Source organism: Dictyostelium purpureum (genome assembly GCF_000190715.1).
Source record: "Dictyostelium purpureum unplaced genomic scaffold DICPUscaffold_29, whole genome shotgun sequence".
Classification (NCBI taxonomy): Eukaryota; Evosea; class Eumycetozoa; order Dictyosteliales; family Dictyosteliaceae; genus Dictyostelium; species Dictyostelium purpureum.
In genome coordinates this window covers 2,300-24,749 of record NW_003519366.1, presented here as the reverse complement: position 1 = coordinate 24,749, position 22,450 = coordinate 2,300, and the positions used below count along the sequence as shown (strand labels likewise).

Genomic DNA, 22,450 nt, shown 5'->3' with positions numbered 1-22,450 from the left:
TGGAAGAAAAAAAAAAAAAAGATGATTTTAGTTTTTAAAGACTTTGTTTTTTTTTTAAAATAGTATAAATTATATAGGTGTGTTTTGGTGTGGTGTGTGTGTATCTATGTAAAAAATTTTAAATTTTTTCATGAAATTTTTTTTAATCGAAAAAATCAAGTGTTGTTTTGTTTATTTCTTCCTCTCTTTTTTAATTTTTTAATTATAAAAAAAACCTTAGATAATTTAAACTATTAGATTTAAAATAACAAAAAAAAGAAAGAAACCATTTTCAAATCATATTTTCTTTTAAAATAAAATTAATAAAGTTTTGTTTCATTAATGTTGATCCAAGCACCCTCAACACATTATTAGTTGTAAAGATTGGTTTTTTTTTTTAATTTCATTTTAATAAATGTCCGATATTATGAAATAGATTGGCGAATTGGGATACTCCCAACCCCAAAACAATTCATATATTTCATACCCCAAAAAAAAAAAAAAAAAAAAAAACAATTTTATTATAATTTTTAAAATATTAAAAATTTGACAACAAATTTAATAGATCGATATAAATGAATATTCTATATATATAGAATTTAAAAAACAATAAAAAAAAATTTGTAAAATTAATTATTTATAATAAATTATAAAACATTAATAATAAATTATTAAATAAAAACTTTTTTTTTTTTTCTATTTTTTTTTTTCTTTTTTTTATTCTTGTTCATATATATACAACCTCAAGCTACATTTAAATGTACTTTTGATAAAAAAACTTTATATCAAACAAAAATTAATAGTAAAAAAGTTTAATCGTAATAGAAAAAAAAAATAAAACATTTCATAATCTAAAAATAAATTCCTCACACAATAATATCTCTCCGCAATATAAAATTCTCCCATCTTATTTTTCATATCTCTCATTTATGAAAGAATATTCATATCCATATTTTAGTACAAATTCATTATTGTTTTTTTCATAAAAAGTCCAATTGCCAACAAAAAAATAATCAAAAAATAATCAAAATCATATTTTAATATTTCCTAAATTGGAAACTAAACCATTTATTCACTATTTTGTATTGTTCATTTTACCATTTCATAAATGACATTATTGAAATATCAATAATTGATATGAAGATTTTTTTTTTTTTTTTTTTTTTTTTTTTCAAAAAAAGTCGTAACGATCCAGAGCCTATTTTGATTTTTTTTATTAATAATTAATTTTTAATTTTATTTTAATTTTTTTTATTTTTTGGGCCAAAAATATTTTTTTTTTTTTTTTTATTGTTATTTAATTTTTAATTTTTTTTTTTTTTTTTATTATTTTAAATTTATTTTTTTTAATTTTTCATTTTAAATATTTATATTTGTTTTACTTTTACACACCCACACCCCCTTTTCTTTCTCCACACACAATTATTAATTTAGCAGTTTTAGAAATTAGGAGAAGAATCATAATAATAATAATAATAATAATAAAAATAATAATAATATAATAATATAATATAATAATAGGAAAGTGTGTTTTTAAAAAGTAATATTTGATTTAATATTTTAATTTAATATTTTAATTAATATTCTTGGATATATTAAAAAATAGACATAAAAAGACAAGAAAAACCATTTTAAAATCCAATTTATTTTTTTTTGTTTTTTTTTTTTTTTTTTTTTAATTTTCATCGTTTTTAAATCATATAATTATTCATTTTTTAATCCATTACTAACTTTACATTTTTATAATTTTAGTAACTCATCAACAAACAAGTTTTAAATATAGTAGAAGATACAAATCATCAAGATTGTCAATTTTTTTCCCTCTTAATTAAGAATTTTTAAATTTAAAAAAAATTGGTTATCAATGATATAAATTTTAACAATAACAATAAAATTGATAATAATAACAATAACAATCATAATAATAATATAAATAGTAAATAATATAAAACTATAGTTTTTTATTTCAAATTTAAATATTTTTTTGGTCAAATAATTTAAAAAAAATTTAAAAAAATTTAAAAAAATTTATTTTATTTTTTAATTTTTTTTTTTTAATTTTTTTTTCAGTTTCATTAATTTTTCGTATGATTAAAAATAATTTAATAACTTAATAACAACTTAATAAGAGTAATCTATAATATTTATTTATTTATTTTTTAAAAAAATTAATTTGTATAAAATCAAAGAAGATCAAATAAAACCCAGTTTTGGTTTTTATATATAAAATTATTAAACTTTAATATATAAATTAAAAAAAATGACAAATAAGGTAATTTTTGATAGGTCCATAGAAAAAAATTTTTAATCACAATATTAATACTTTTTTTTAATTTTTTTTTTTATCTTTTTAGAAATCAAAGAATAGTGGTTCGAAAAAGAAAGAGGAAGAAGTAAATAAAACTACCACAAACACATCAATAAATAATAATAGTAAACCGAAAGGTAGTGAGGATTCTTCACCCTTGCAAACTTCAACAACTTCATTGATGACAAGATCAAGAGCCGCATCAAAACCACCAGCTTCAAATATCACAACCACCCCATCAAAATCGAACAAGAGAGGGTCTTTAACTCCTACAACCACAACCACCACTACACCCAATAAAATTAATAATACTATCAGTAAAAGACCAGCAACAAGAAGAAATTCGATAGTTAATGACGAGGAAGAGGAGGATGATGGTGGAGAGGTTTTAAACGATGTTAATTTTGAAAATAGTGATAATGAAGAGCTAACAAAACGAAAATCAAATACACCAAATAAAAAAACCCCTGTAAATAGTAAATCAAATAACGTATCATCTGGAGAGGAAGAAGATGGATTAGAAGAAGACGATGTTGAAGAAGAGGAAGAAAGAGAGGAAGAAGTTTTAAATAATGTTCGTGTTGAATTGAATAGTGATGAAGATGAATACTTTAAAAATAGTGCATCTGAAGAAGAGAATGGATCAAAGAGTAATGGTAAAAGATCGACCTCGACATCAAGAACTAGACTTAGCGTATCACAACAAGGATCAAGAAGAAAAAGTGCAGGTAAAAAAGTTGAAGAATCATCTGATGAAGAATCTGATCAAGAGGTTTTAAATTCGACATCCCCAAGAAGAGGTTCAAGACATATTAATTCAACCACCGCAAAGAAACCTGCAGGTAAAAAATCAACACCCAATATTAATAGTGTTAATGGAAAACGAAAGAGAGCACCATTGGTTTCAAATACTGCATTTAATTCTGAATCTGAATCTGATCAATCAGGTCAGGATTCTGAAATTGATGAACATAGCAGCTCAGAAGAGGAGGTAGAGAAACCAGTATCCAAGATTAGAACAAGAGGATTGGCCGCTACAAGTAAAAATAAGATTTCAAAACCATTTGCAAAGAAAAAGGCAACTAGTAAAGCTACATCTTCAAAATCATCGAAATCCAGTAAATCTTCAAAATCACCATCTAAAAAGAAAGATTCATCATCTGAAGAAGATTCTGAAGATGAAAATAATTATGAAAGCGACGCAGATGAGGAATCTGAAGTAAACGATACTGAAGAGTCTCAAGATTCTGATGTCTCAATGGAAGATAGTGAAGATGATTTAATTGAATTAGAGGACGAAGAAGATTTAAAGATTCAAAGAGTTTTGGTTACAAAGTTGTTTAAAAAGAAATTTATAAATTTACCATATTTACTTGCAGATTATATAAAACTAAATAATAAAGAGAATAATAATATAACGAATAAACCTGGTACAGATACACCCGAGATTAAAGAAGAAAAGAAGGAGAAATCAGTTGCCTCCACAGGGCAAGATGTAAAGAAGGATGAAGAAATGAAAGATGTTGTTACAGAAAATAAAACAGCTACTACCGAAACCAAGGATACCGAAATGAAAGACATTGATATTGAAAAGATGGATGTCGAAACTGAAAAACCAACTACAAGTGCTTCTGAAGAAACCACACCATCAACTGCAGCATCAGCCTCCTCAACCACTACAACAACAACCACTACGCCAGCTAAGGAAGAAGAGATTAGATTTTTAGTATTGTATAAAAATAAATCATACAGACACGCAAGATGGGTTCCAGAAAAATCAGTCGAAAAAGAAAAAGATAGTCCAACACTTGTAAAACTATTAAAGAATATTAAAAATCAGCCACCACCTCCAATAAACGATGAATCTGAAGCAAATCCATTTTATTATTTTGCACCAGAATGTATACAGATCGATAAGATTTTAACAAAGAGAGAGATTAGAAGCTCAAGTAAAAGCAATAATAAGAAATCCAATACTTTTTATTTGGTCAAATGGAAATCATTACCACACGAAAAGAGTACATGGGAGCCATCCGATAGTTTAACATCCGAGGATGATCAAGAGGCAATCAAAGTTTTTAATCAAACCCAGGCCATCATCGAACAAGGTAAAAAGCATGTCAGTAGACCAACTAAACTTCCAGTATTCAATAGCGAATTGGTACCAAAGTTCAAAGGTGAATTGTCATTAAAAGATTTCCAAGTTGAAGGTTTCCTTTGGCTTACATATTGTTGGTACCAAGGTAGATCCTCATTGTTAGCTGATGAAATGGGTCTAGGTAAAACAATTCAAACCATTGCTTTTATTCAATACCTAAGTCAAAAAGTTGGAATTAAAGGACCATTCCTCATTGTTGCTCCATTATCCACTCTTGGTAATTGGCATAAAGAATTTTTAAAATGGACCGATATGAAAACTTTGGTATATTATGGTTCACAAGAAACCCGTTCATTTATTTCAAAATACGAATTTAAAGCTGGTAAAGACAATTATTTATTTGAGGTTTTACTCACCACCTACGAAACTATTATGTCTGATCACAGTGTTTTCGTTAGAGTACCATGGAGAGCCTTAGTTTTAGATGAAGGTCACAGAATTAAAAATGAAAAATCAAAAGTTTTAAGCAAATTAAAATCAATTAAAGTAGGTTTTTTTTTTCAATCATTGACATTTTTAATTACAATTTTATTAATTATAAATTATTTTTAGACTGAACATTCAGTAATTTTAACAGGTACACCATTGCAAAACGATATGAAAGAGTTATGGACAATGTTAAACTTTTTAGACCCAGAAAAATTTGATAATTGTAACGATTTCTTAAATGAATATTCCGATCTAAAAGAAGAGTCCCAAGTCTCCAAACTTCATCAATTACTTACCCCATATTTATTAAGAAGAATGAAAGAAAATGTCGAATTATCTATTCCAATTAAAGAAGAAACTGTAATTCAAGTAGAGCTTTCATCAACTCAAAAAACTTATTATAGAGCTATTTTAGAAAGAAATAGAGAATTCCTTGCCAGAGGTATCAGACACAAATCAAATTTACCAAAGCTATCAAATATCATGATTCAAATTAGAAAAGTTTGTAATCATCCATTTTTAATTCCGGGTGCTGAAGAGTCAATTGTTAAACAAGAAAAGATCTCTGGTGAAGATGAATTGGGTGAACTTTTAGTACGTTCAAGTAGTAAGTTGGTATTGGTCGATAAATTATTGCAAAGATTAAAGGCTGAAGGCCATCAAGTTTTAATTTTCAGTCAAATGGTAGAGTCTTTGAATATATTGGAGGATTATCTTCAATATAGAGAATACACTTACGAACGTTTGGATGGTTCAATTAAATCTGAGGTTCGTCAAGCCTCAATCGATCGTTTCCAAGATAAGGAGGCTAATCGTTTTGTTTTCCTTTTATCAACTCGTGCTGGTGGTGTCGGTATTAATCTTACTACTGCTGATACAGTCATCCTTTTTGATTCAGATTGGAATCCACAATCCGATTTACAAGCACAAGCAAGATGTCACAGAATTGGTCAAACTAATAATGTAAAAGTATATCGTTTAATTACTAGAAATACTTATGAAGAATACCTATTTGAATGCGCAACAAAGAAACTTTTATTAGATCATATCGTTCTTAGCACAAATAATAAGAAGGGTGCTCCAGGACAACAACCACCAGGTGAATTAGAAATTGCAGCTGCCAATCCATTTAAAGTCCAAGAAAATATTGATGATCCAAACTCACCAAGTCAAATTAGTCAAATGTTAAAATATGGTGCTGCTTATCTTTTTGCAGAATCTACCAACGAAGCCAACGAACAAGATAAAATTATGATCAATGAAGATATTGACAAAATTCTCGAACGTTCAACTACCATCAGCTTTGACTCAAAGAACAGTAAGCCAAATAGTCTTTCAGGTTTCTCAAAAGCCACATTTGCATCAAGCGAAACTGATATGAATGTAGACATGAATGATGAAAACTTTTGGGAAAAAGTTTTACCAGATTATAAGACTGTTAAACAACTTGAAGAGAAATTGGGTAATGGATCAGCTTTAGCAACAGAAGAATCTCGTGCCTCGTTTGTTCAAGATATATTAGATTTGGCTCAATCCAAAAAAGATGATATTGCTGATAGTGTTTCAATAGAGTTTATTGGTGATCTTGTTAAACTCATTATGAGAGTAGAATTCAATACCAAATTTACAATCGAAGAACGTGAAAAACTTCAACAAACCAAATTACTTTTAGAGAAGCCAAGAACAAGAAAACGTGTTATTCCTGAAGTTATCCAAACCCACCTCAGCGAACCTAAATCTAACAAAAAGAAGGGTAATAGCAATAATCTCATTTTGCCAGATTCAGATAGTAGCAGTGATGGTGGTAGTGACACCGATTTTGTTCTCCCAGATGATGGTGATTCATATGAATCAGATGATCACGTTGAAACCCTTGATGGCGGCCATACAAATTCTTTAAGAGAATCAAAGAGAAAAGAAAAGAAAGCTCTTAGCAAGTCCCTCAATTCTGGTTCTTCTGCACTCAACGGTGTTTCACCACAATTACTTTTATCTGCTTCTTGGAACAAATCCCAAAAAGATAAATTTAAACAAACTCTACTCAAAGTTGGCTACCATCGTTGGAAGAAAATTCAATCTGAACTCGCCCAACAGGGAGTCAATAAAACTGCAGCAGAAATTCAATCAGTTTCGGAATCATTCTTACAAATTGGTCTTGTACAACAAGGCTCACTTATTAAAGATTTCTATGAAATTTTTTTAGATGACACTTCAACTTATAATTATTATAAAATGGGTTTCGATACAGAAAACAAAATTATCTATAACACTGATCCAACTCCTTCAAACATCAAAAGTTATGAAGTTAAAAAATCATTTAACACAAGCGGTTTATTCTGTTCCCAAGTTATTAATGTTAAATGGTCGGTATTAGATAAAAATAAAGGTAATAGTACAACCACTTCAACCACTACAACTACTTCAACCACAACTTCAACAAATAATCCAATAAAATCTGAGGATTCAATTGATAACAAATCTGCCACTAGTGAGGATATTAAGGAAATGAAAGATAAACCATCAGATAATAAATCATTAGAAAATAAACCATCAGAAGATAAACCATCAGATAATAAATCATTAGAAGATAAATCAGAAGATAAAATGGCAGAAGATAAACCAACTGAAAAGAATGTAGATGAAAATAAAGAAAAAGTCGATGAAACAAAGAAACAAGAACAAGACAAAGAAAAGCTTTGTGAAGATAAACCAGTTGAAGATAAATCTAATAAAGATGATAAACCAGCCGAAGAAAAACTTGATCAAGAAGACAAACCAGTTGAGGACAAACCAATCGAAAATAAGGAAGATAAAGCAGAAGATAAGGTCGAAGATAAGTCATCTGTTACTGCTGCTGAAGATAAACCACTTGATGTTAAAGAACAAGAAGCAGCCGAAGAAAAACAATCATCTAGCCAAGATAAATTAAATGAAAAATCTAATGAAGATTCAAAACCAAGTGATAAATCTGTTACAACTAATGAAGATCAAAAGCCAGAAGAATCAAAGGATAAAATGGATGTTGATTCAAATGATGCTAATAAATTATCAACTGAACCAATAAAATCTGAAACCCCAGCTGTACCACCACCAAAACCAATTTCAATTAAAAATCCATGTAAAACTCCAGCTTATTATTTGGTCATAACATTAGATAATTTCCAAAATTCACAAATTGTTCGTACCTATCCATTGGGAGAAGCTGAAAGTGGTTCAATCGAAATAACATTACCAGGTTTTGCAAATTTATATGAATTTAGAGTGATGTTTTCAAACCCATCAACAAATACATTCCGTTTTGTTAGCGAACCATTCAAATTTACTGTTGGCAGCAATACAATTTGGCAAAACAATGATTTCCCATCTTTCTCAACAAGAATTCAAACTGTTATTACTCGTCTTATTCAGTTAAGAGCAATTAAACAATTGGTTAATAAATATGGTAAACAGTTATTAACTCTTAATATTCCTTACATTTCCAGAGGACCAATTCCAACTTGGAGTTCTGATAATGACAAGAGTTTATTAGTGGGTGTTTACAAACATGGCTATGGTAAATACACAGAAATTTTTGCTGATCCAGAATTGGACCTTATGACAAATGTAAAGAGATCTCAACTACAACAACAACCATTTAACTCCCCACCAGATCCATCAAATCCAAACAATAATATTGATATTGACGAGTTGGGAGATACTCCAAATTCAACCAATATTGCTTCTCCAAGTGGCGGTACAAATACTGCCTCTGCTGCAGAAAAAATCCCATCAGCTGAGTCACTTAGAAGAAGAATTCAAAAAGTCACAGACCAAATATTAAAGAAAGAACATAATGATAAACTATTAAAGCAACACTTGGCTCAACAAAAGCAACAACAAATTCAACAACAAATCCAAAGAGAAAAGGACCAAAAAGAAAGAGAGCACAGAGAAAAAGAGCAAAGAGAAAGGGAGCACAAGGAAAGAGAACAACAAATTAAAGGTGGTTATCAATCTACAAAATCAAAATATAGCAATTATTATGAAGATAATTACCAACCATCAACTCATTATCGTAAACCAGAATATAGCGGTGGTGATATTTCATCTGATGAAGATGACGAAGAATATAATAAATTAAAGAAAATGAAACTTAATCACAGTAATGGTGGTAATAATGGCTCATTCTTTAAAGGCAATAATGGAAGTTTCTTTGATAAACCACAAGCTCCACAACAATTACCATCACTCGGTAAAATAATTCAAAAGACTAGTTCAAAATCAAATACATCACAACAACAATCACCATTGTCTTCTCCAAATCAATATCAAACAAACAAACAATCATCTTTATTATCAACACCACAATCACCAAGTAAACCAACCAAATCTTATCAAAACTTTAATATTAGACTTTTATGGGAAAATAGAATTTATCCAATTTCAATTCCAACATTTACCACACTTGATTCATTAAAGAGATTATTTATTGCAAAAGCATGTATTCAACAAATTGTAGGTGCTGCAGGCGAGGATCAAAACCATATCTTAAGATTCTATTATAATGACCAACCAATTCAGAATGGAATGAAGCTTCTTGACTTTGGCATTAAAGATAATGATCGTATAAGTGTTTTCTGGGAATCTAAATGGAAAACTATTCAAGTTAAAGGCTTTGAATACGAAAGTGTTTTAATGAATGTTCAAGATGATACTCTTTTAGAAGATATTGTCAAGGCATATTTCATCAATTCACAACCACCATACGATATAAAGAATCTTAGAATCGAATATAATAATCAAACATTATCATTAAGTTCCGATGTTGGTACAAGTAAGATCAAGACCGAATCTTTCCTTTTTATTGTTCCATCACAAGATATCATTCGTGTATTTGTAAATCCATCATGGGGTGCAGAGAAAGAAACATATGCTCTTCATAAAATGACAACATTATTATCAAAACTAATGGATTCATTCTTAAAGAAACACTCTTTACTTCCAAAACAAATAGATTTCTTTATTCCACGTCTTGGTACCTCTCTCAAAGGTGATAAAACTCCTTCGCAATTATTAATCGAAGATGAAACCGAAATCACTGCTATTTTATTATTAGTCCGTGTTGATGTTGTTTTCAGTGGAACTACTGTACCTTATTTCCTTAGTACCACAACATCATTCGAATCATTATTCCAACGTTTCTGTGAAAAACTAAATATTGATAGAAGAACAACAGTTTTCTCTTACGAAAATAGACGTCTTTTACCCGATGAAACTCCAGAAGGTATTCATATGAAACCACATGTTACAATTGAAGTTAAAACCAATCAACCAATTCAATCACCAACTAATCGTTTTAATCAATTACCTCCACCATCACCACAACGTCAACATCAATCATCACCACAACCACCACAAACACAGCCACAACCCTCACAACATCGTTCACAATCATCTCAACAATCTCAGCATAGACAACATCGTCAATCACCATCACAACAACCACCATCTCCACATCGTCAACAATCTCAACAACATCATCAACAACCACAAACACAACAATCAATTATCGAGGTTGAAGTTAAATTAGTTGGCCAAGATGCTGGTAGTTTTATTAAAATGCATACTTTAAATCCTTTCCCACTTCACATTTTAATGGAAAAATTCTGTCAAGAACATAACCTTATTAGAAACAATACTCTTTTCACTTATAAGGGACAACAGTTAAATCCAAATTCAACATTAGTGGATATCAATTTACAAGATGGGGATATTATTGAATGTCATTTATTAAAACATTAAATTGTAAATAATAATTAACAAAAATTAGTGAAAATATTAAAAAAAAAAAAAAACTAAATAAAAATAATTATATACATATATATTAAATATATATTATTAAAAAAAATACTAAAATCTTTACCCAAGTTAATTAATGTTTATTATTTTTTTATTATTTATCATTATCTTTTATATCTGTAAAAAATTTATAATTTTTCTTTTTCTTTTTTTTTTTTTTTATTTTTTTTAATTTTTTTTTTTTAATCAAAATTAGTGAAAATAAAGGTCTTTAAACATGTAAATATTCTATTTGTTTATTTCCTTATTTAAAAGAAAATTTTTTTTATCATTAAAAAAAAAAAAAAAAAAATTTTTTTACAAAATATATTAATATTATGTTATTATTATTATTTTTTGTATAATAATAGTAATAGATTAAGATAAATCTTAATAGCATATTTAGATATGATGGGAAACAAAAAAAAAAAATAATAAATATTGCAAGAAATATATAAAAAATAATTCTACACCCCATTTACTTGTATGACAAGATTTATAATAATTAATTGTTTTTAATAATAATTATTAAACAACACAATGAAATTTATATTCACACATCAAATATTATAATAGGTTTTTATCATAATATTTAATAATTATTGATGATTAAGATTTTAATTTTATTTTTTTATTTAAAATTCAAAAAAAAAACACATATAAATAATTTTTTTTTATTTCAATTATACTCAAAACAAACAAGTTCAAAAAAAGCTTTATAAAAAAAAAGAAATTTAAAAATGACAATTACAAGTATGTTATAAAATATCTCAGAAAAATATTTAAATATTAATATTAACATTTAAAATTTCATATACAGAATCTTTCGAATCATTATCTCTTTCATCAACATCAAACTTTATTAATTTAAATGAAAATGTTAAAAACATTGATGAAATAAATTTAAAAGAAAAACAAGCAAATAACAAAACCTCTGTAATGAGCGGTGAAGAATACAGGAGAAGTATTGGTTTGCAAGTGTGTTCAATTCTTTAAATTAAAATAATCGAATATTTAAAAATAAAATCATTGTTATATTAGATTTACAAAAATTAATTCTACTTTTATTTTTTTATTTCCAATAACTTATTAATTAGGAGGAAAAATAATTTTACTAATAAAATAAAATTATTTAATTTTTTTATTTATTTATTTATTTTGGCGCTAGATTGTTTTATTACTTATACCTAATGAAACTAAACTAAAGTCTTGAATAATTTTTGTTGGAAGCTTTTTGTTCCTATATGACATTAAAGAATTCAAGAATTTCTCTTTTTGATCTTTTGTGATATGATTTGAGGGGAATCCATCTACAGATAAAATTTTTAAAGCTGATTGTCTAAATAGGTCGGGATATGATGATGTTAAAGAAGCTATCACTTCTGCTACAAACTGAATTTGGCTTCTTGGAGCACCCCCACCAGCAGAGAATAAAATTTGTCTTATTAAAATATCGCCGTGGATTGTAAACCAATTATTTACTTCGGCAAAGAAAGATTGCCAATTTGTTTCGTCCTTCATTTCCTTAGTTTTGGTAATAGTGATCGATAAAAAAGACAAACAAGCACGCGCAGTAATCTTATCATTTATATTTGTAATATTTGCTAAAACTATAGAGAATAAGTATGAAATAACTCCGCTAGGTATTGAGTTTACATTATATTTAATATATTGACCTATTAATGAAAAGAATTCTTTGGTGATATCTGGGTAAATTGATAAATTGAAATTTAAAAATTCATTTAAATTTGTTGACGCTAAAAATGATTGATTTTGTTTTTGTTGTTGATTAATAGTTTCGAAATCTGCATGTTTTTTCGGGTTATCTTGTTTTGATGGGTTCTTCCAAATATCTACCATTTTATTTGTAATTAATGCTAATGATTCGACCAAAAATCCAAAAGGTTGTTGATTAGGTAAACTGGCAATCGACATCGATAGTGAATTTAAAACAATGCTAAGTGGAGTATGATTAAATGCCATTGTTAATTGTCTATTAATTTCTGCAATATTTGAATTATATGAAATTAAAATTGCTTTCTTATAAAAAATACTAATTGCCTCTATAATTGAATTATCTAATTTTTTTAGCCCTAATAAATCACCATTTATCGATATGATATGATTTATAATTTGATATACTGGCCTATTTATATCATCTTTTTCTTTTTGCTCTTCATCGGTAAGAGTTTGCTCACCTCCATCGTCATAAACTTTGCAAAAATCTGTAAGTAAATTTAATGATGATAACAATAACTGAGTATTTGGTTTTTCATTTGGTTGTTCTTGTTGAGATAGTATTGAATAATGTTTCATATATAATATAAATGGTGATAATAACTGTGTTGAATAGTTTAAAATATCTGATTTTGTTGGAAGAACCGAAACTATATATAATAATGCTTCAATAATAAAAAAATTTGATGGTTCATCGATGATAACTTTATTCTAAAAAAAAAAATAAAAAAATTAATAATTATAAAAATAAAAAATACAATTTAAAATTATAACAATACATACATTTTTTAATAATACTGGTGAGCATAACTCTATTAATTGATTGATTCCAGTTGATAATAATTGAGCACATTTGGGATTTTTTGAAATTGATAAAAACGATTGACTTGCAACAGACTTTAAATCTGGATTTGTAAAAGCAGGAAAGAAGTCACGCACAATCTTTTCTAAAAATTGAGTACTTTTATCCATTAGATTTGAATATTTACCAGCTAAAATCATTGTACTTTTAATTAGGGGAGTTGATTGAATTGGCAATTGACCGAGTAAAGAAAATAGTTGGGGTATAAAATCGACATTTTCAGTGATGCCTTCAGAAAGACAACCCAATAAATAAACGGTAGATTCAATTGATTGCCAACAAGTTTGTTTGTTTGGGTATGATTGAATATCTGACCATAGTTGATTTAATAGTTGCTGTAATACTTGATTCTCTAAAATTGCAAAAATATCCAATAAGACATCACCTGCTATCTGACGAAATGCGAAAAACTTTTCTTGATCTTCTAAATAAAGTGATGATATATCTTGATCTATTGGATACATGGACTTTAATCGAAATATCTCTACAATTTCTAATAAGAATTGATACCATCCACTAATATCAGATTTATCAGAGAGAGATACAATTTCTGTAACAACCGGTGCTAACAATTCACATGTTTCAAAATCACCTTTTAGGGCCATCTCCACAAGTGCTTTAAAATATCCAGATGATAGCTTTGGATTCTTTAATAATAATTTTATATGATTCTCTGCTATGTGTGTAAATAATAAAAAAATTTGATTAAATATTTGGTTCTCTTCTTTTAAAGCCAACATATAAATTTGTGGAAATATGGATAAAATTTTTTCTAATATTGAGTCAAATGAATTTGAATAACTTCTAAATATTTTGCCACCCATCAAAGTAAATAATTCATCCAATACCATTAAAAAATCTTCTACCAATAGTAAATTACTTGAGACTGCTTCAAAACATGTGGTTAAAATTTGACTATCAACTAAATATTCCCTTTATAAATTTTTTTTAATATAATTGTGATTTTAAAAATAAAAATATTTACAAGAAAAATGTAACTTACTTTGGGGAACAATCAAACAATATCCAACTTTTAAAACTTTTCAATGATAATTTTTTAAATGCTGTAGTTTGTTGATTATGCGGCAGTGTCATAATTTTTGAAATAACCTCGAATACTTTTGGGCTATATTTGCCAAATAATGATCCAACTTTATTTCTATTTTAATGAAGATCATATTAATATGAAAAAAAAAAATCCTATTATATTAAAGATAACTTACCTTTTTTCTTGTGTGATATAATCTGCATTTAATAATTCTTCTGGGAAAATTGTTAAAAGCTCTAAGGTTAAATTTATTAAATTTGGATTAAATTGGTCTAAATTATTAATATCGGGAAAAGAGAATTGTAAAACATCTAATATTGGGTTTGACCATAAGTCTGGTGTGGAATGACATGCTATTACTGATACTGCTAAACACAATCTAGTGATGGATATGGTTGAACAATTTGATAACTGTGTCTTTAGGAAAACAAGTAATCTATCTAAAAACTCTACTTTTAACTCTGTATTTAATGATAACCAACTTGTTTTAATTTTATTTTCGATTGTTGATGCTCCAAAATATTGAATTTCTCTAACCTAAATAATTATTAATAAACTTAATAAATATACTTTTTTTAACATAGAGTCAGTTTAGGTTGTATTTAATTACATTTGAAGATAATAATAGAGGAGCTATTGACCATGCTGAAAATGATCTTTGAAATAACATCAACCATTCTTGAATTCTTGGTAAATTACTATAATCATTATTTTGCGGAAAATAAAATGACCTCAATATTCCTTCCACTTTTTCGATTGTAAATTGTGATTCGTCTATATTTTCATTGCTATTACCTTCGTTAATATTTGTTAAATTCATTATTTATTCTATTACTTATTACTATTATATGTTATATTAAATCTATTTTTGATTTTTTAAAAAAAAAAAAAAAAAAAAAAAAAAAAGATAAATAAAAAAAAAGATGAAATTTAATATTTTAAAAATAAAAAAAATTTTAAAAAAAAATTTAAAAAAAAAAAATTATAATAAAATTAAAAATATGTCTTTATTTATAAACCAATATTTTAAAATTATGTGCTAGTATTACTGAAAACATAAATATTAATTGAATAAAACCATGAAAGTAAATTAAAAAAAAAAAAAAAATTTAAAAAGTTTTTAAAGAAAAATAAAATAAAAAAAAATAAAAAAAAATTAAAATTTTTTTTTTTCATATTTTATTTTATTTTTTTATTTTTATTCCGAATAATATTAATAATACCAATAAAATAATAATAAAATAAAAATGGAAGAAGCAATCACATTTAAAACATATTCATCTAATATATACGGGTTTTCAATCGACTATCCAGATAAATGGTTAATTTCAGAGAATAATTCATTTTTTGTGGTTGGTTTTAGAGAGTCTAATGAAGAAACCTTTCCATCATTCAATATTCAAATTATAGATTTAACAATGTTTGGTCCAAATGTCAACTATAGCTCATTTGAAGAAATGATTAGATCTCAAATTCTCAGAGTTGGTGCTAAAGCAGGAGCTTTCACAGATGAAAAAGTTGGTGATTTTAACGGTAGATCAATTATATTTTATATTCCAGAGAATCATATGAAATCTAAACAAACCTATTTCTTCAATAAAGGAAATGCCTATTTAATCTCATATACCAGTAAAGCAGACGACTATTTTATCAAGCATTTATTTGTACACGACCACGCCATTAGTTCATTTGCATTATTCGAAAGTAAAGGTTACAAATTCCTTCAATTGAAATCAACATTAGCTCAACTAACTTCAGATGATAGAAATCCAAACCAGTCATTATTTATGGAGTACTACACACCAAAGAATTGGGTTGAAAAAAAAATATCAAAGGAATCTATTAAATATACAGATAATGAAAATAAAGGCAACTCTTTATTAGTCCACATTAAGCAAGTTAAAAAAGACGATAGCGAAGATTCATCAACACCACTACCATCACCATCATTGGAACAGTATATTGCTGAAGAACTCGGAACCAATATTAAATCAGTCACCGAAACAAGTGTTAAATTAAATAATTTTATTTATGATTTTGGTAAAAAAATATCAATTGAAAACAGCAAATTGGTCGAATGGAGCAGCGCTGACAACAAAGAAGAACATATTTCATTGGTATTCCAAATGGACTTTACAATTATTTGCTTTACTTTCTCTACACCAATCAACGAATTGAATAGCTGGAGATCATGTTTCAATCGTATCATCGAATACTTTGGTTTAATCAACAAACAAAATAAAAAAGCTAAAGATAATGTACCATACGACTATTTCGACAATCTTATAATTGGATATTCATTTAGAGTTCCAAAATCATTCCAATTAACAGCATGCAAACCAAACGGCGAATATGTATCATTCAAAGACTCTGACGAAACCAAAAACCCAATACCATATTGCTTTAGAGTATTAGTTGAAGATCTAACTGACTACCCAGGTCAACTCAAACTTTACGAATATTCAAACGAAGTAGTATCAAAACTTTTAGAACAACCAGAAGCCAAACTATTAACTGAAGAAGCTGGTTTCATCCGTTTAGATAAACATTTAGCTCAAACATCCTCAATGCAATCATACGATGTCGAAATTCAACAACCAGCCCTCAGATTAATTGTTACCAGTGTACAAAAAAACCATGGTATCGTTCTTACAGTTCGTACATTATTCAACCAATTTGACAATATTTATAAAAAATCATTCTATGTCTTTGATACTTTCAACTTTTATAAATTAAATAAAAATTAAAATTGGGTAAAAACGAAAATCCAAATTAAAAATGAAAATGAAAATCATAATTCTTTTTAAAGAAGGAGAGAAAAGAAATTATTTTTTTAACCCCACACAATTTTTATTTTTTTCAAATTATCTTTTTTTATTATTTTTATTTTTTTTTTTATTTTTTTTTTTTTAATTTTTTTTAAATTATCTTTTTTTTTTTTTATTTTTTGTTTTATAATTTTAAATTTTTAAATGTATTAAAATGAATGGGCTTAAAAAGGTATTAGGGTATATGGGTAATAGAGTTAATGAATATATGAACCCTGACTCTAATGATAATAATGCAAATAGATCACCACCAGTAGCAAGTGTCAGTAACCAACAGCAATCATCACCTCCACAACAACCTCAAAATACAAATAAAAAACAAGATAAAAGACATAACGATCATGACGATGACGACGATGACGATGATGGTTTAAAGCAAGAAATAGAACTATTCAAAAGTTCATTAGTAAGTCATTTATATTAAAAAGAAAATAGAACGAATAACTGCAAGCATTTTCTAATTTTTTATTTTTTAGAAAATTACAAACACCTCATCAAGCGATTTAGATATTTTAATTATTAGAATTAATGACAAAATTACAAAGAATGATTTTGAAGAAGGTTTAAAACTATTAAAGCAATTTGTATATCTAGTATTCGAAGGGTTAACATCAAAAAGCGTCAATACACTTCAAAATGCAGGTACAACCTATACAAATTTATTTGAAAAATACCACATACCATCACTAATGAAACTAGAAGAACTGTATCAAACAAGTAGATCAAAGATTGAAGAAACAATGAGAACAAATAATGAAACATCATTAATTCAACTTTCAATAATACTTTCAATTGTACAACAAATTAAATATAAAGTATTAGTTAGACAACAACAACAACAACAACAACAACAACAGCATCAGCAACAGCATCAGCAACCAGTATACGAAGAAGAGGATGAGGGTTTAAATCTATATATCCAATTCCAAAGAAAATTAATTTTACAAGATTCAGGTCCAATTATTAAAGATATGATAAGAGTTAATGAAACACTAGAAGGAATGAATGATATAAAATCAAAGGTTAATTCAATCGACAATTGTCTATTAGCATTGAAAAAGGTTTTATCTAGTGTCGTTCAAAAGATCTCTGATACAGTTCATGTTAGCTCAGATCAATGGAGATGGAACCAAATTCTACACGAAAAATATCAAACCAAACTAAACGAATGGAATTCAAACTATTTAACTTTGCCACTTCACAACCAATCTGCAATGTACCTAGACAAAATCTATACAATTATTTTAGATAAAATTAAAGATGATCAATTGGTAAGCTTATATTTTCTATTTTATAATATTTTATATGCTATTAATACTAATATTGATCTCTATAGTTAAAAAAGATTACAGAAGCAAATTTATCAATTGAAGATTTAATTAATAATTTTAGATACAGCCAAGAAGAAATAGAAAGCATCCAACCATATTTAGGTATTGATGAACTTTTAAATCAAATATCAAGTATTTCTGAAATCTCTCAAAGATATATAAACTATATTCAAGCAAATGCAGAAAATGGCAAAAAACTACCCGAATTAAATAATATGAAAAGTAGAATACAAGAGATTTTAACCCATTATACATCACTTGAAGCCCAATATTTTCAACTATCATTTTCATTTGTAACTATTATAATTTTATTGATTTTTTTTATCTTTATTTATTTACTTACTTGCACTTATTTTAATATAAAGTCTATTTATGGTGATGATTTAAGAAAACTTATTAGTATAGAAATGGATGATAATAATCAAAAAAATCAACACCAACAACAACAATCAAATGATTCACAACACGATAGAACAAATTCGCAACAAAGAAAAAACAATGAACAATTACAAAGATATGGACAAGAGAATAATACATCCAGTATGGTAGATGATATATTTTTTATTTTTAGAAAAGTTGTAGCAAGAGCGATTTCAACATCAAGTTCACCAACAACCTGTGCAATTATTAACCTAACTTTAACTAATTTTGATATTATTTATATACCAGTAAGTAGACCCAACTTTATATATTTTGATATATAAATATAAAAACTAAATTATTTTTTTATAGTATTTCGAAAACTTACTACAATATACACTTAACCCACAAGATTTTGACCAAAGAAGAGATACATTTTTAATTATTTTAAACAATCTTACTTTAACCAATGATTATATTAATCAAGTTCAACATCAACTAAAAGATACAACATTAACCAAGTTCAAAGAAGAAAATGATATCAAGATGATTAATATTTGTATCGAGGGTGATGGCTTTTCCTCTATCGTCAAGCACATTAATAATATTATTAAAGTTAATGTTGATAAAATAATAAATGCCAACTCTGTATTTTTAAATAGATTTATGTGGCCATTTAATAATATAAACTACGAAATTACTGACGTAAGTATAATAATAATATATATAAAAATAAACTACCATTTATACTAACAATTTTATCTATAGGAAGAATTCGAAAACTATGAAATTAATGATCCATTTGTAATGGACTTTTTATCCAACCTCATGGAGTTACTAGGACCATACAAAAGAAAGTTTATGGCCGTAAATTTTGATCAAATGGTTCATTTAATGTCAACATATATTGCTAAGAATATGGAAGAACTAATAATGAAAAAAAGGTATGTAGTTTTATTAGTAATAATTTTTTGTTTGTAAATGTTTTTTTAAATGCTTTTATAAAAATATGTTATATATAAAAAAAACAAAAAAAAACTTAGCTTAATTCAAAACTTAATCATCCCCATTCACTTAAAAATACAATATATCTCCAGTCCTTTTTAGTGGAATATAAATTAATAATCTATATTGTTCAAAAAATCAATTCATATATAATATAAACCTTTTATTATAACAATCATTGCTTGTTTTTTTTTAAAATATTAAACTACAACCTAATAATAATCTATGCACAAATTAGTTTTTAATTAAAACTGATAATTATTTTTTATAATAATTTAACTATATTTAAAGTTATAGATAGATATATAGATTAATTAAAAATAACTATACATCAACTAAAAATAATAGATATATTTAAATTTGATGTTGTAAAAATGTGTGTCAAGTCTATAATTTGTGTGTGGCATAATTATTTGATTTTTTCTTTATATATTGTTGTTATTATTGTAATCATAAAAGTTTTCAACTATTTATTCTTATTGTTGCTATTATCTACAACACATAACATCATTTTTTATATTTAATGTGTCATCTTAGTGTTACACACGCTTGAAAACAATAATAATGTGGGTGGGGGTGTGTTAATTGTATATCTTTTTAAAAAAAATTTTCAGTGTAGTGCGCACCAATATAATTATAAATAGTGTCATTACGGGGTTTAAATAATAAAAACAATAATAAATCACTTTATATTTATTATAATAATATCTATTAATGATATTTATAAAATATTAAATATTAATTTCTCTATTTCTTTTTTTTATTTCGATATAATGATTTTAGATTTAACCAGCTTGGTGGTATACAGCTTTCAAAAGATATAAGAAAGATCATAGAATTTTTATGTAATATAACAACCGAACAAAACATTAGACACAAGTTTACAAGACTCTCCCAAATTTCCCATTTATTAACATTTGATAAGGTATGTAGTATTATAGTACTTAATTGTTTTTCTTCATAAATATAGCAATATTATTTTATCTGAATAGATATAATTAAAAGAATTACGCCAATATGATCCTATTCTTTTTATAATTAAACTTTAATTAATTAATAATCACACACGTTCACTTTTATTAAAAAACTACGCTCATAACCCCCACACCAAAACACTTTTTTTATAATTTTTTATTGTAAATTGGACTCGAATGCTTTATTCTTTTAAAAGATTTATTAGTCTTTTTAAAAAATATAGATGTGGTTATTTAATAAATTTATATTTAAATATATCGCCATATATAACCACACATTAACCCACTTCACAAAATTTCTAAACCACCACAAAAAAAAATTCATAAAAAAACAATCATTCTTAGATTTATAAATATATATACACAATACAATATGTATTAAACTTATGTGTGGTCTATTTATAACAAAAAAAAAAAAAAACTGTCACTTTTTGTAATAATAATAATTAATTTTTTGCCATATAATAATGATGACTTTTTTTTGTGGGTTATTGTCGTAGTGTGTGTGTTTAAATTTTTTATATAATTTTTTTACAATTTCCCACACATTAACACAAACACACTATGATAACTCAAAACATATATACATTTAATAAACCCAAAAACATATTTTCATATATTTTGGACAACTTAAAAAACTTTTTCTTTTTTATTATTTTGATTATTTTTAATTTTATATATAATATATAAATTGAAATAATCTAAAAATAAAATTTTTAAACCCTCCCTATTTAATAGATAACAGAATTTTATTTGCTGAAATTAATTCAAACAATAAAAATATTAACAACATTTTTTTTTTATAATATAGGCAAATGATATATATGAATATTGGGGACAAGAAGGATATGTGTGGAAGCTTAGTGCATTAGAAATTAAATTAGTATTAGGAAGAAGATCAGATTTTAAAGGTGGAGTTAATAACCTTAATATAAAGTAAACAGTAATTTTTTAATAAAAAAAATAAATAAAAAAAAAAAAAAATAAAAAAAAAAAAAATTCCTTTTGTCTCACCTCACCCACTCATTCTTTATTCTCCAATCCACCACACCCACTAATCCTTTCTTCATTCTTTCTTTGCTCTAATTATAATATTGTTCAACCTGCACAAAAGTTTTTTGAAATAAAATCACTCTAAACACACGACCACTATTTATTAATAAATAAATACATATACATATATATTATGTGGTAGTTGTAAGAGTAAGAGTAAGAGTAATAGTAAAAAGTGGTAGTGGGGGTAAAAAAATGTATATTTAAAATAAAATTTTTTATTTTTAATTTCAACATATATAATGCAGTTGACTTTCTTTTTTTATTTGTTTTGAGGTTAAAAATAAAAATAAAAAGCATGCCAAGATAAAGTGTATAATTATACCACTGGGAATAAAATATTTTGTATAGTAACACTCACTATTAAAGTGTTGTTAATATTATTATTGTTAATGTAGTTGCAACTACTTTTTTTGTTTTTAAATAAAATATATTATAATAAAGTGATTTTTCTATTACAATATTAATATTTAGATTATATAACAATCGAAACATTTTTTAATTAATTAATTAATTTTAAAAATAACTCAAAAAAAAAAAAACACACACTAATAAAAAAAA

The 22,450-nt window shown here is 26.1% G+C and overlaps 4 protein-coding genes across 4 annotated transcripts; 3 read left to right on the top strand and 1 right to left on the bottom strand.

Moving 5' to 3' along the window:
* Window positions 1-1,860: 1,860 nt before the first annotated feature.
* Window positions 1,861-10,655, top strand: DICPUDRAFT_53111 (uncharacterized protein; the record flags this gene model as incomplete). Its single annotated transcript, XM_003284638.1, has 4 exons — window positions 1,861-1,915; window positions 2,374-4,931; window positions 4,998-7,266; window positions 7,387-10,655. The coding sequence occupies exons 2-4, from the start codon at window positions 2,469-2,471 to the stop codon at window positions 10,653-10,655; spliced, it is 8,001 nt and encodes a 2,666-aa protein (XP_003284686.1). The 5' UTR covers window positions 1,861-1,915; window positions 2,374-2,468.
* Window positions 10,656-11,855: 1,200 nt separating this feature from the next.
* On the bottom strand, window positions 11,856-15,158 carry DICPUDRAFT_75625 (uncharacterized protein; the record flags this gene model as incomplete). Its single annotated transcript, XM_003284616.1, has 5 exons — window positions 11,856-13,139; window positions 13,212-14,223; window positions 14,294-14,449; window positions 14,514-14,875; window positions 14,949-15,158. The coding sequence occupies 5 exons, from the start codon at window positions 15,156-15,158 to the stop codon at window positions 11,856-11,858; spliced, it is 3,024 nt and encodes a 1,007-aa protein (XP_003284664.1).
* A 427-nt stretch (window positions 15,159-15,585) lies between these two features.
* Window positions 15,586-17,085, top strand: DICPUDRAFT_28078 (uncharacterized protein; the record flags this gene model as incomplete). The annotated part of the gene is made up of 2 exons (XM_003284637.1): window positions 15,586-16,295; window positions 16,425-17,085. 2 exons carry the CDS (start codon window positions 15,586-15,588, stop codon window positions 17,083-17,085), a joined length of 1,371 nt encoding a protein of 456 aa, XP_003284685.1.
* A 235-nt stretch (window positions 17,086-17,320) lies between these two features.
* On the top strand, window positions 17,321-21,776 carry DICPUDRAFT_148463 (uncharacterized protein; the record flags this gene model as incomplete). The annotated part of the gene is made up of 8 exons (XM_003284636.1): window positions 17,321-17,572; window positions 17,643-18,437; window positions 18,512-18,790; window positions 18,863-19,165; window positions 19,230-19,562; window positions 19,626-19,801; window positions 20,646-20,787; window positions 21,648-21,776. The coding sequence occupies 8 exons, from the start codon at window positions 17,321-17,323 to the stop codon at window positions 21,774-21,776; spliced, it is 2,409 nt and encodes an 802-aa protein (XP_003284684.1).
* Between the last annotated feature and the right edge of the window lie 674 nt (window positions 21,777-22,450).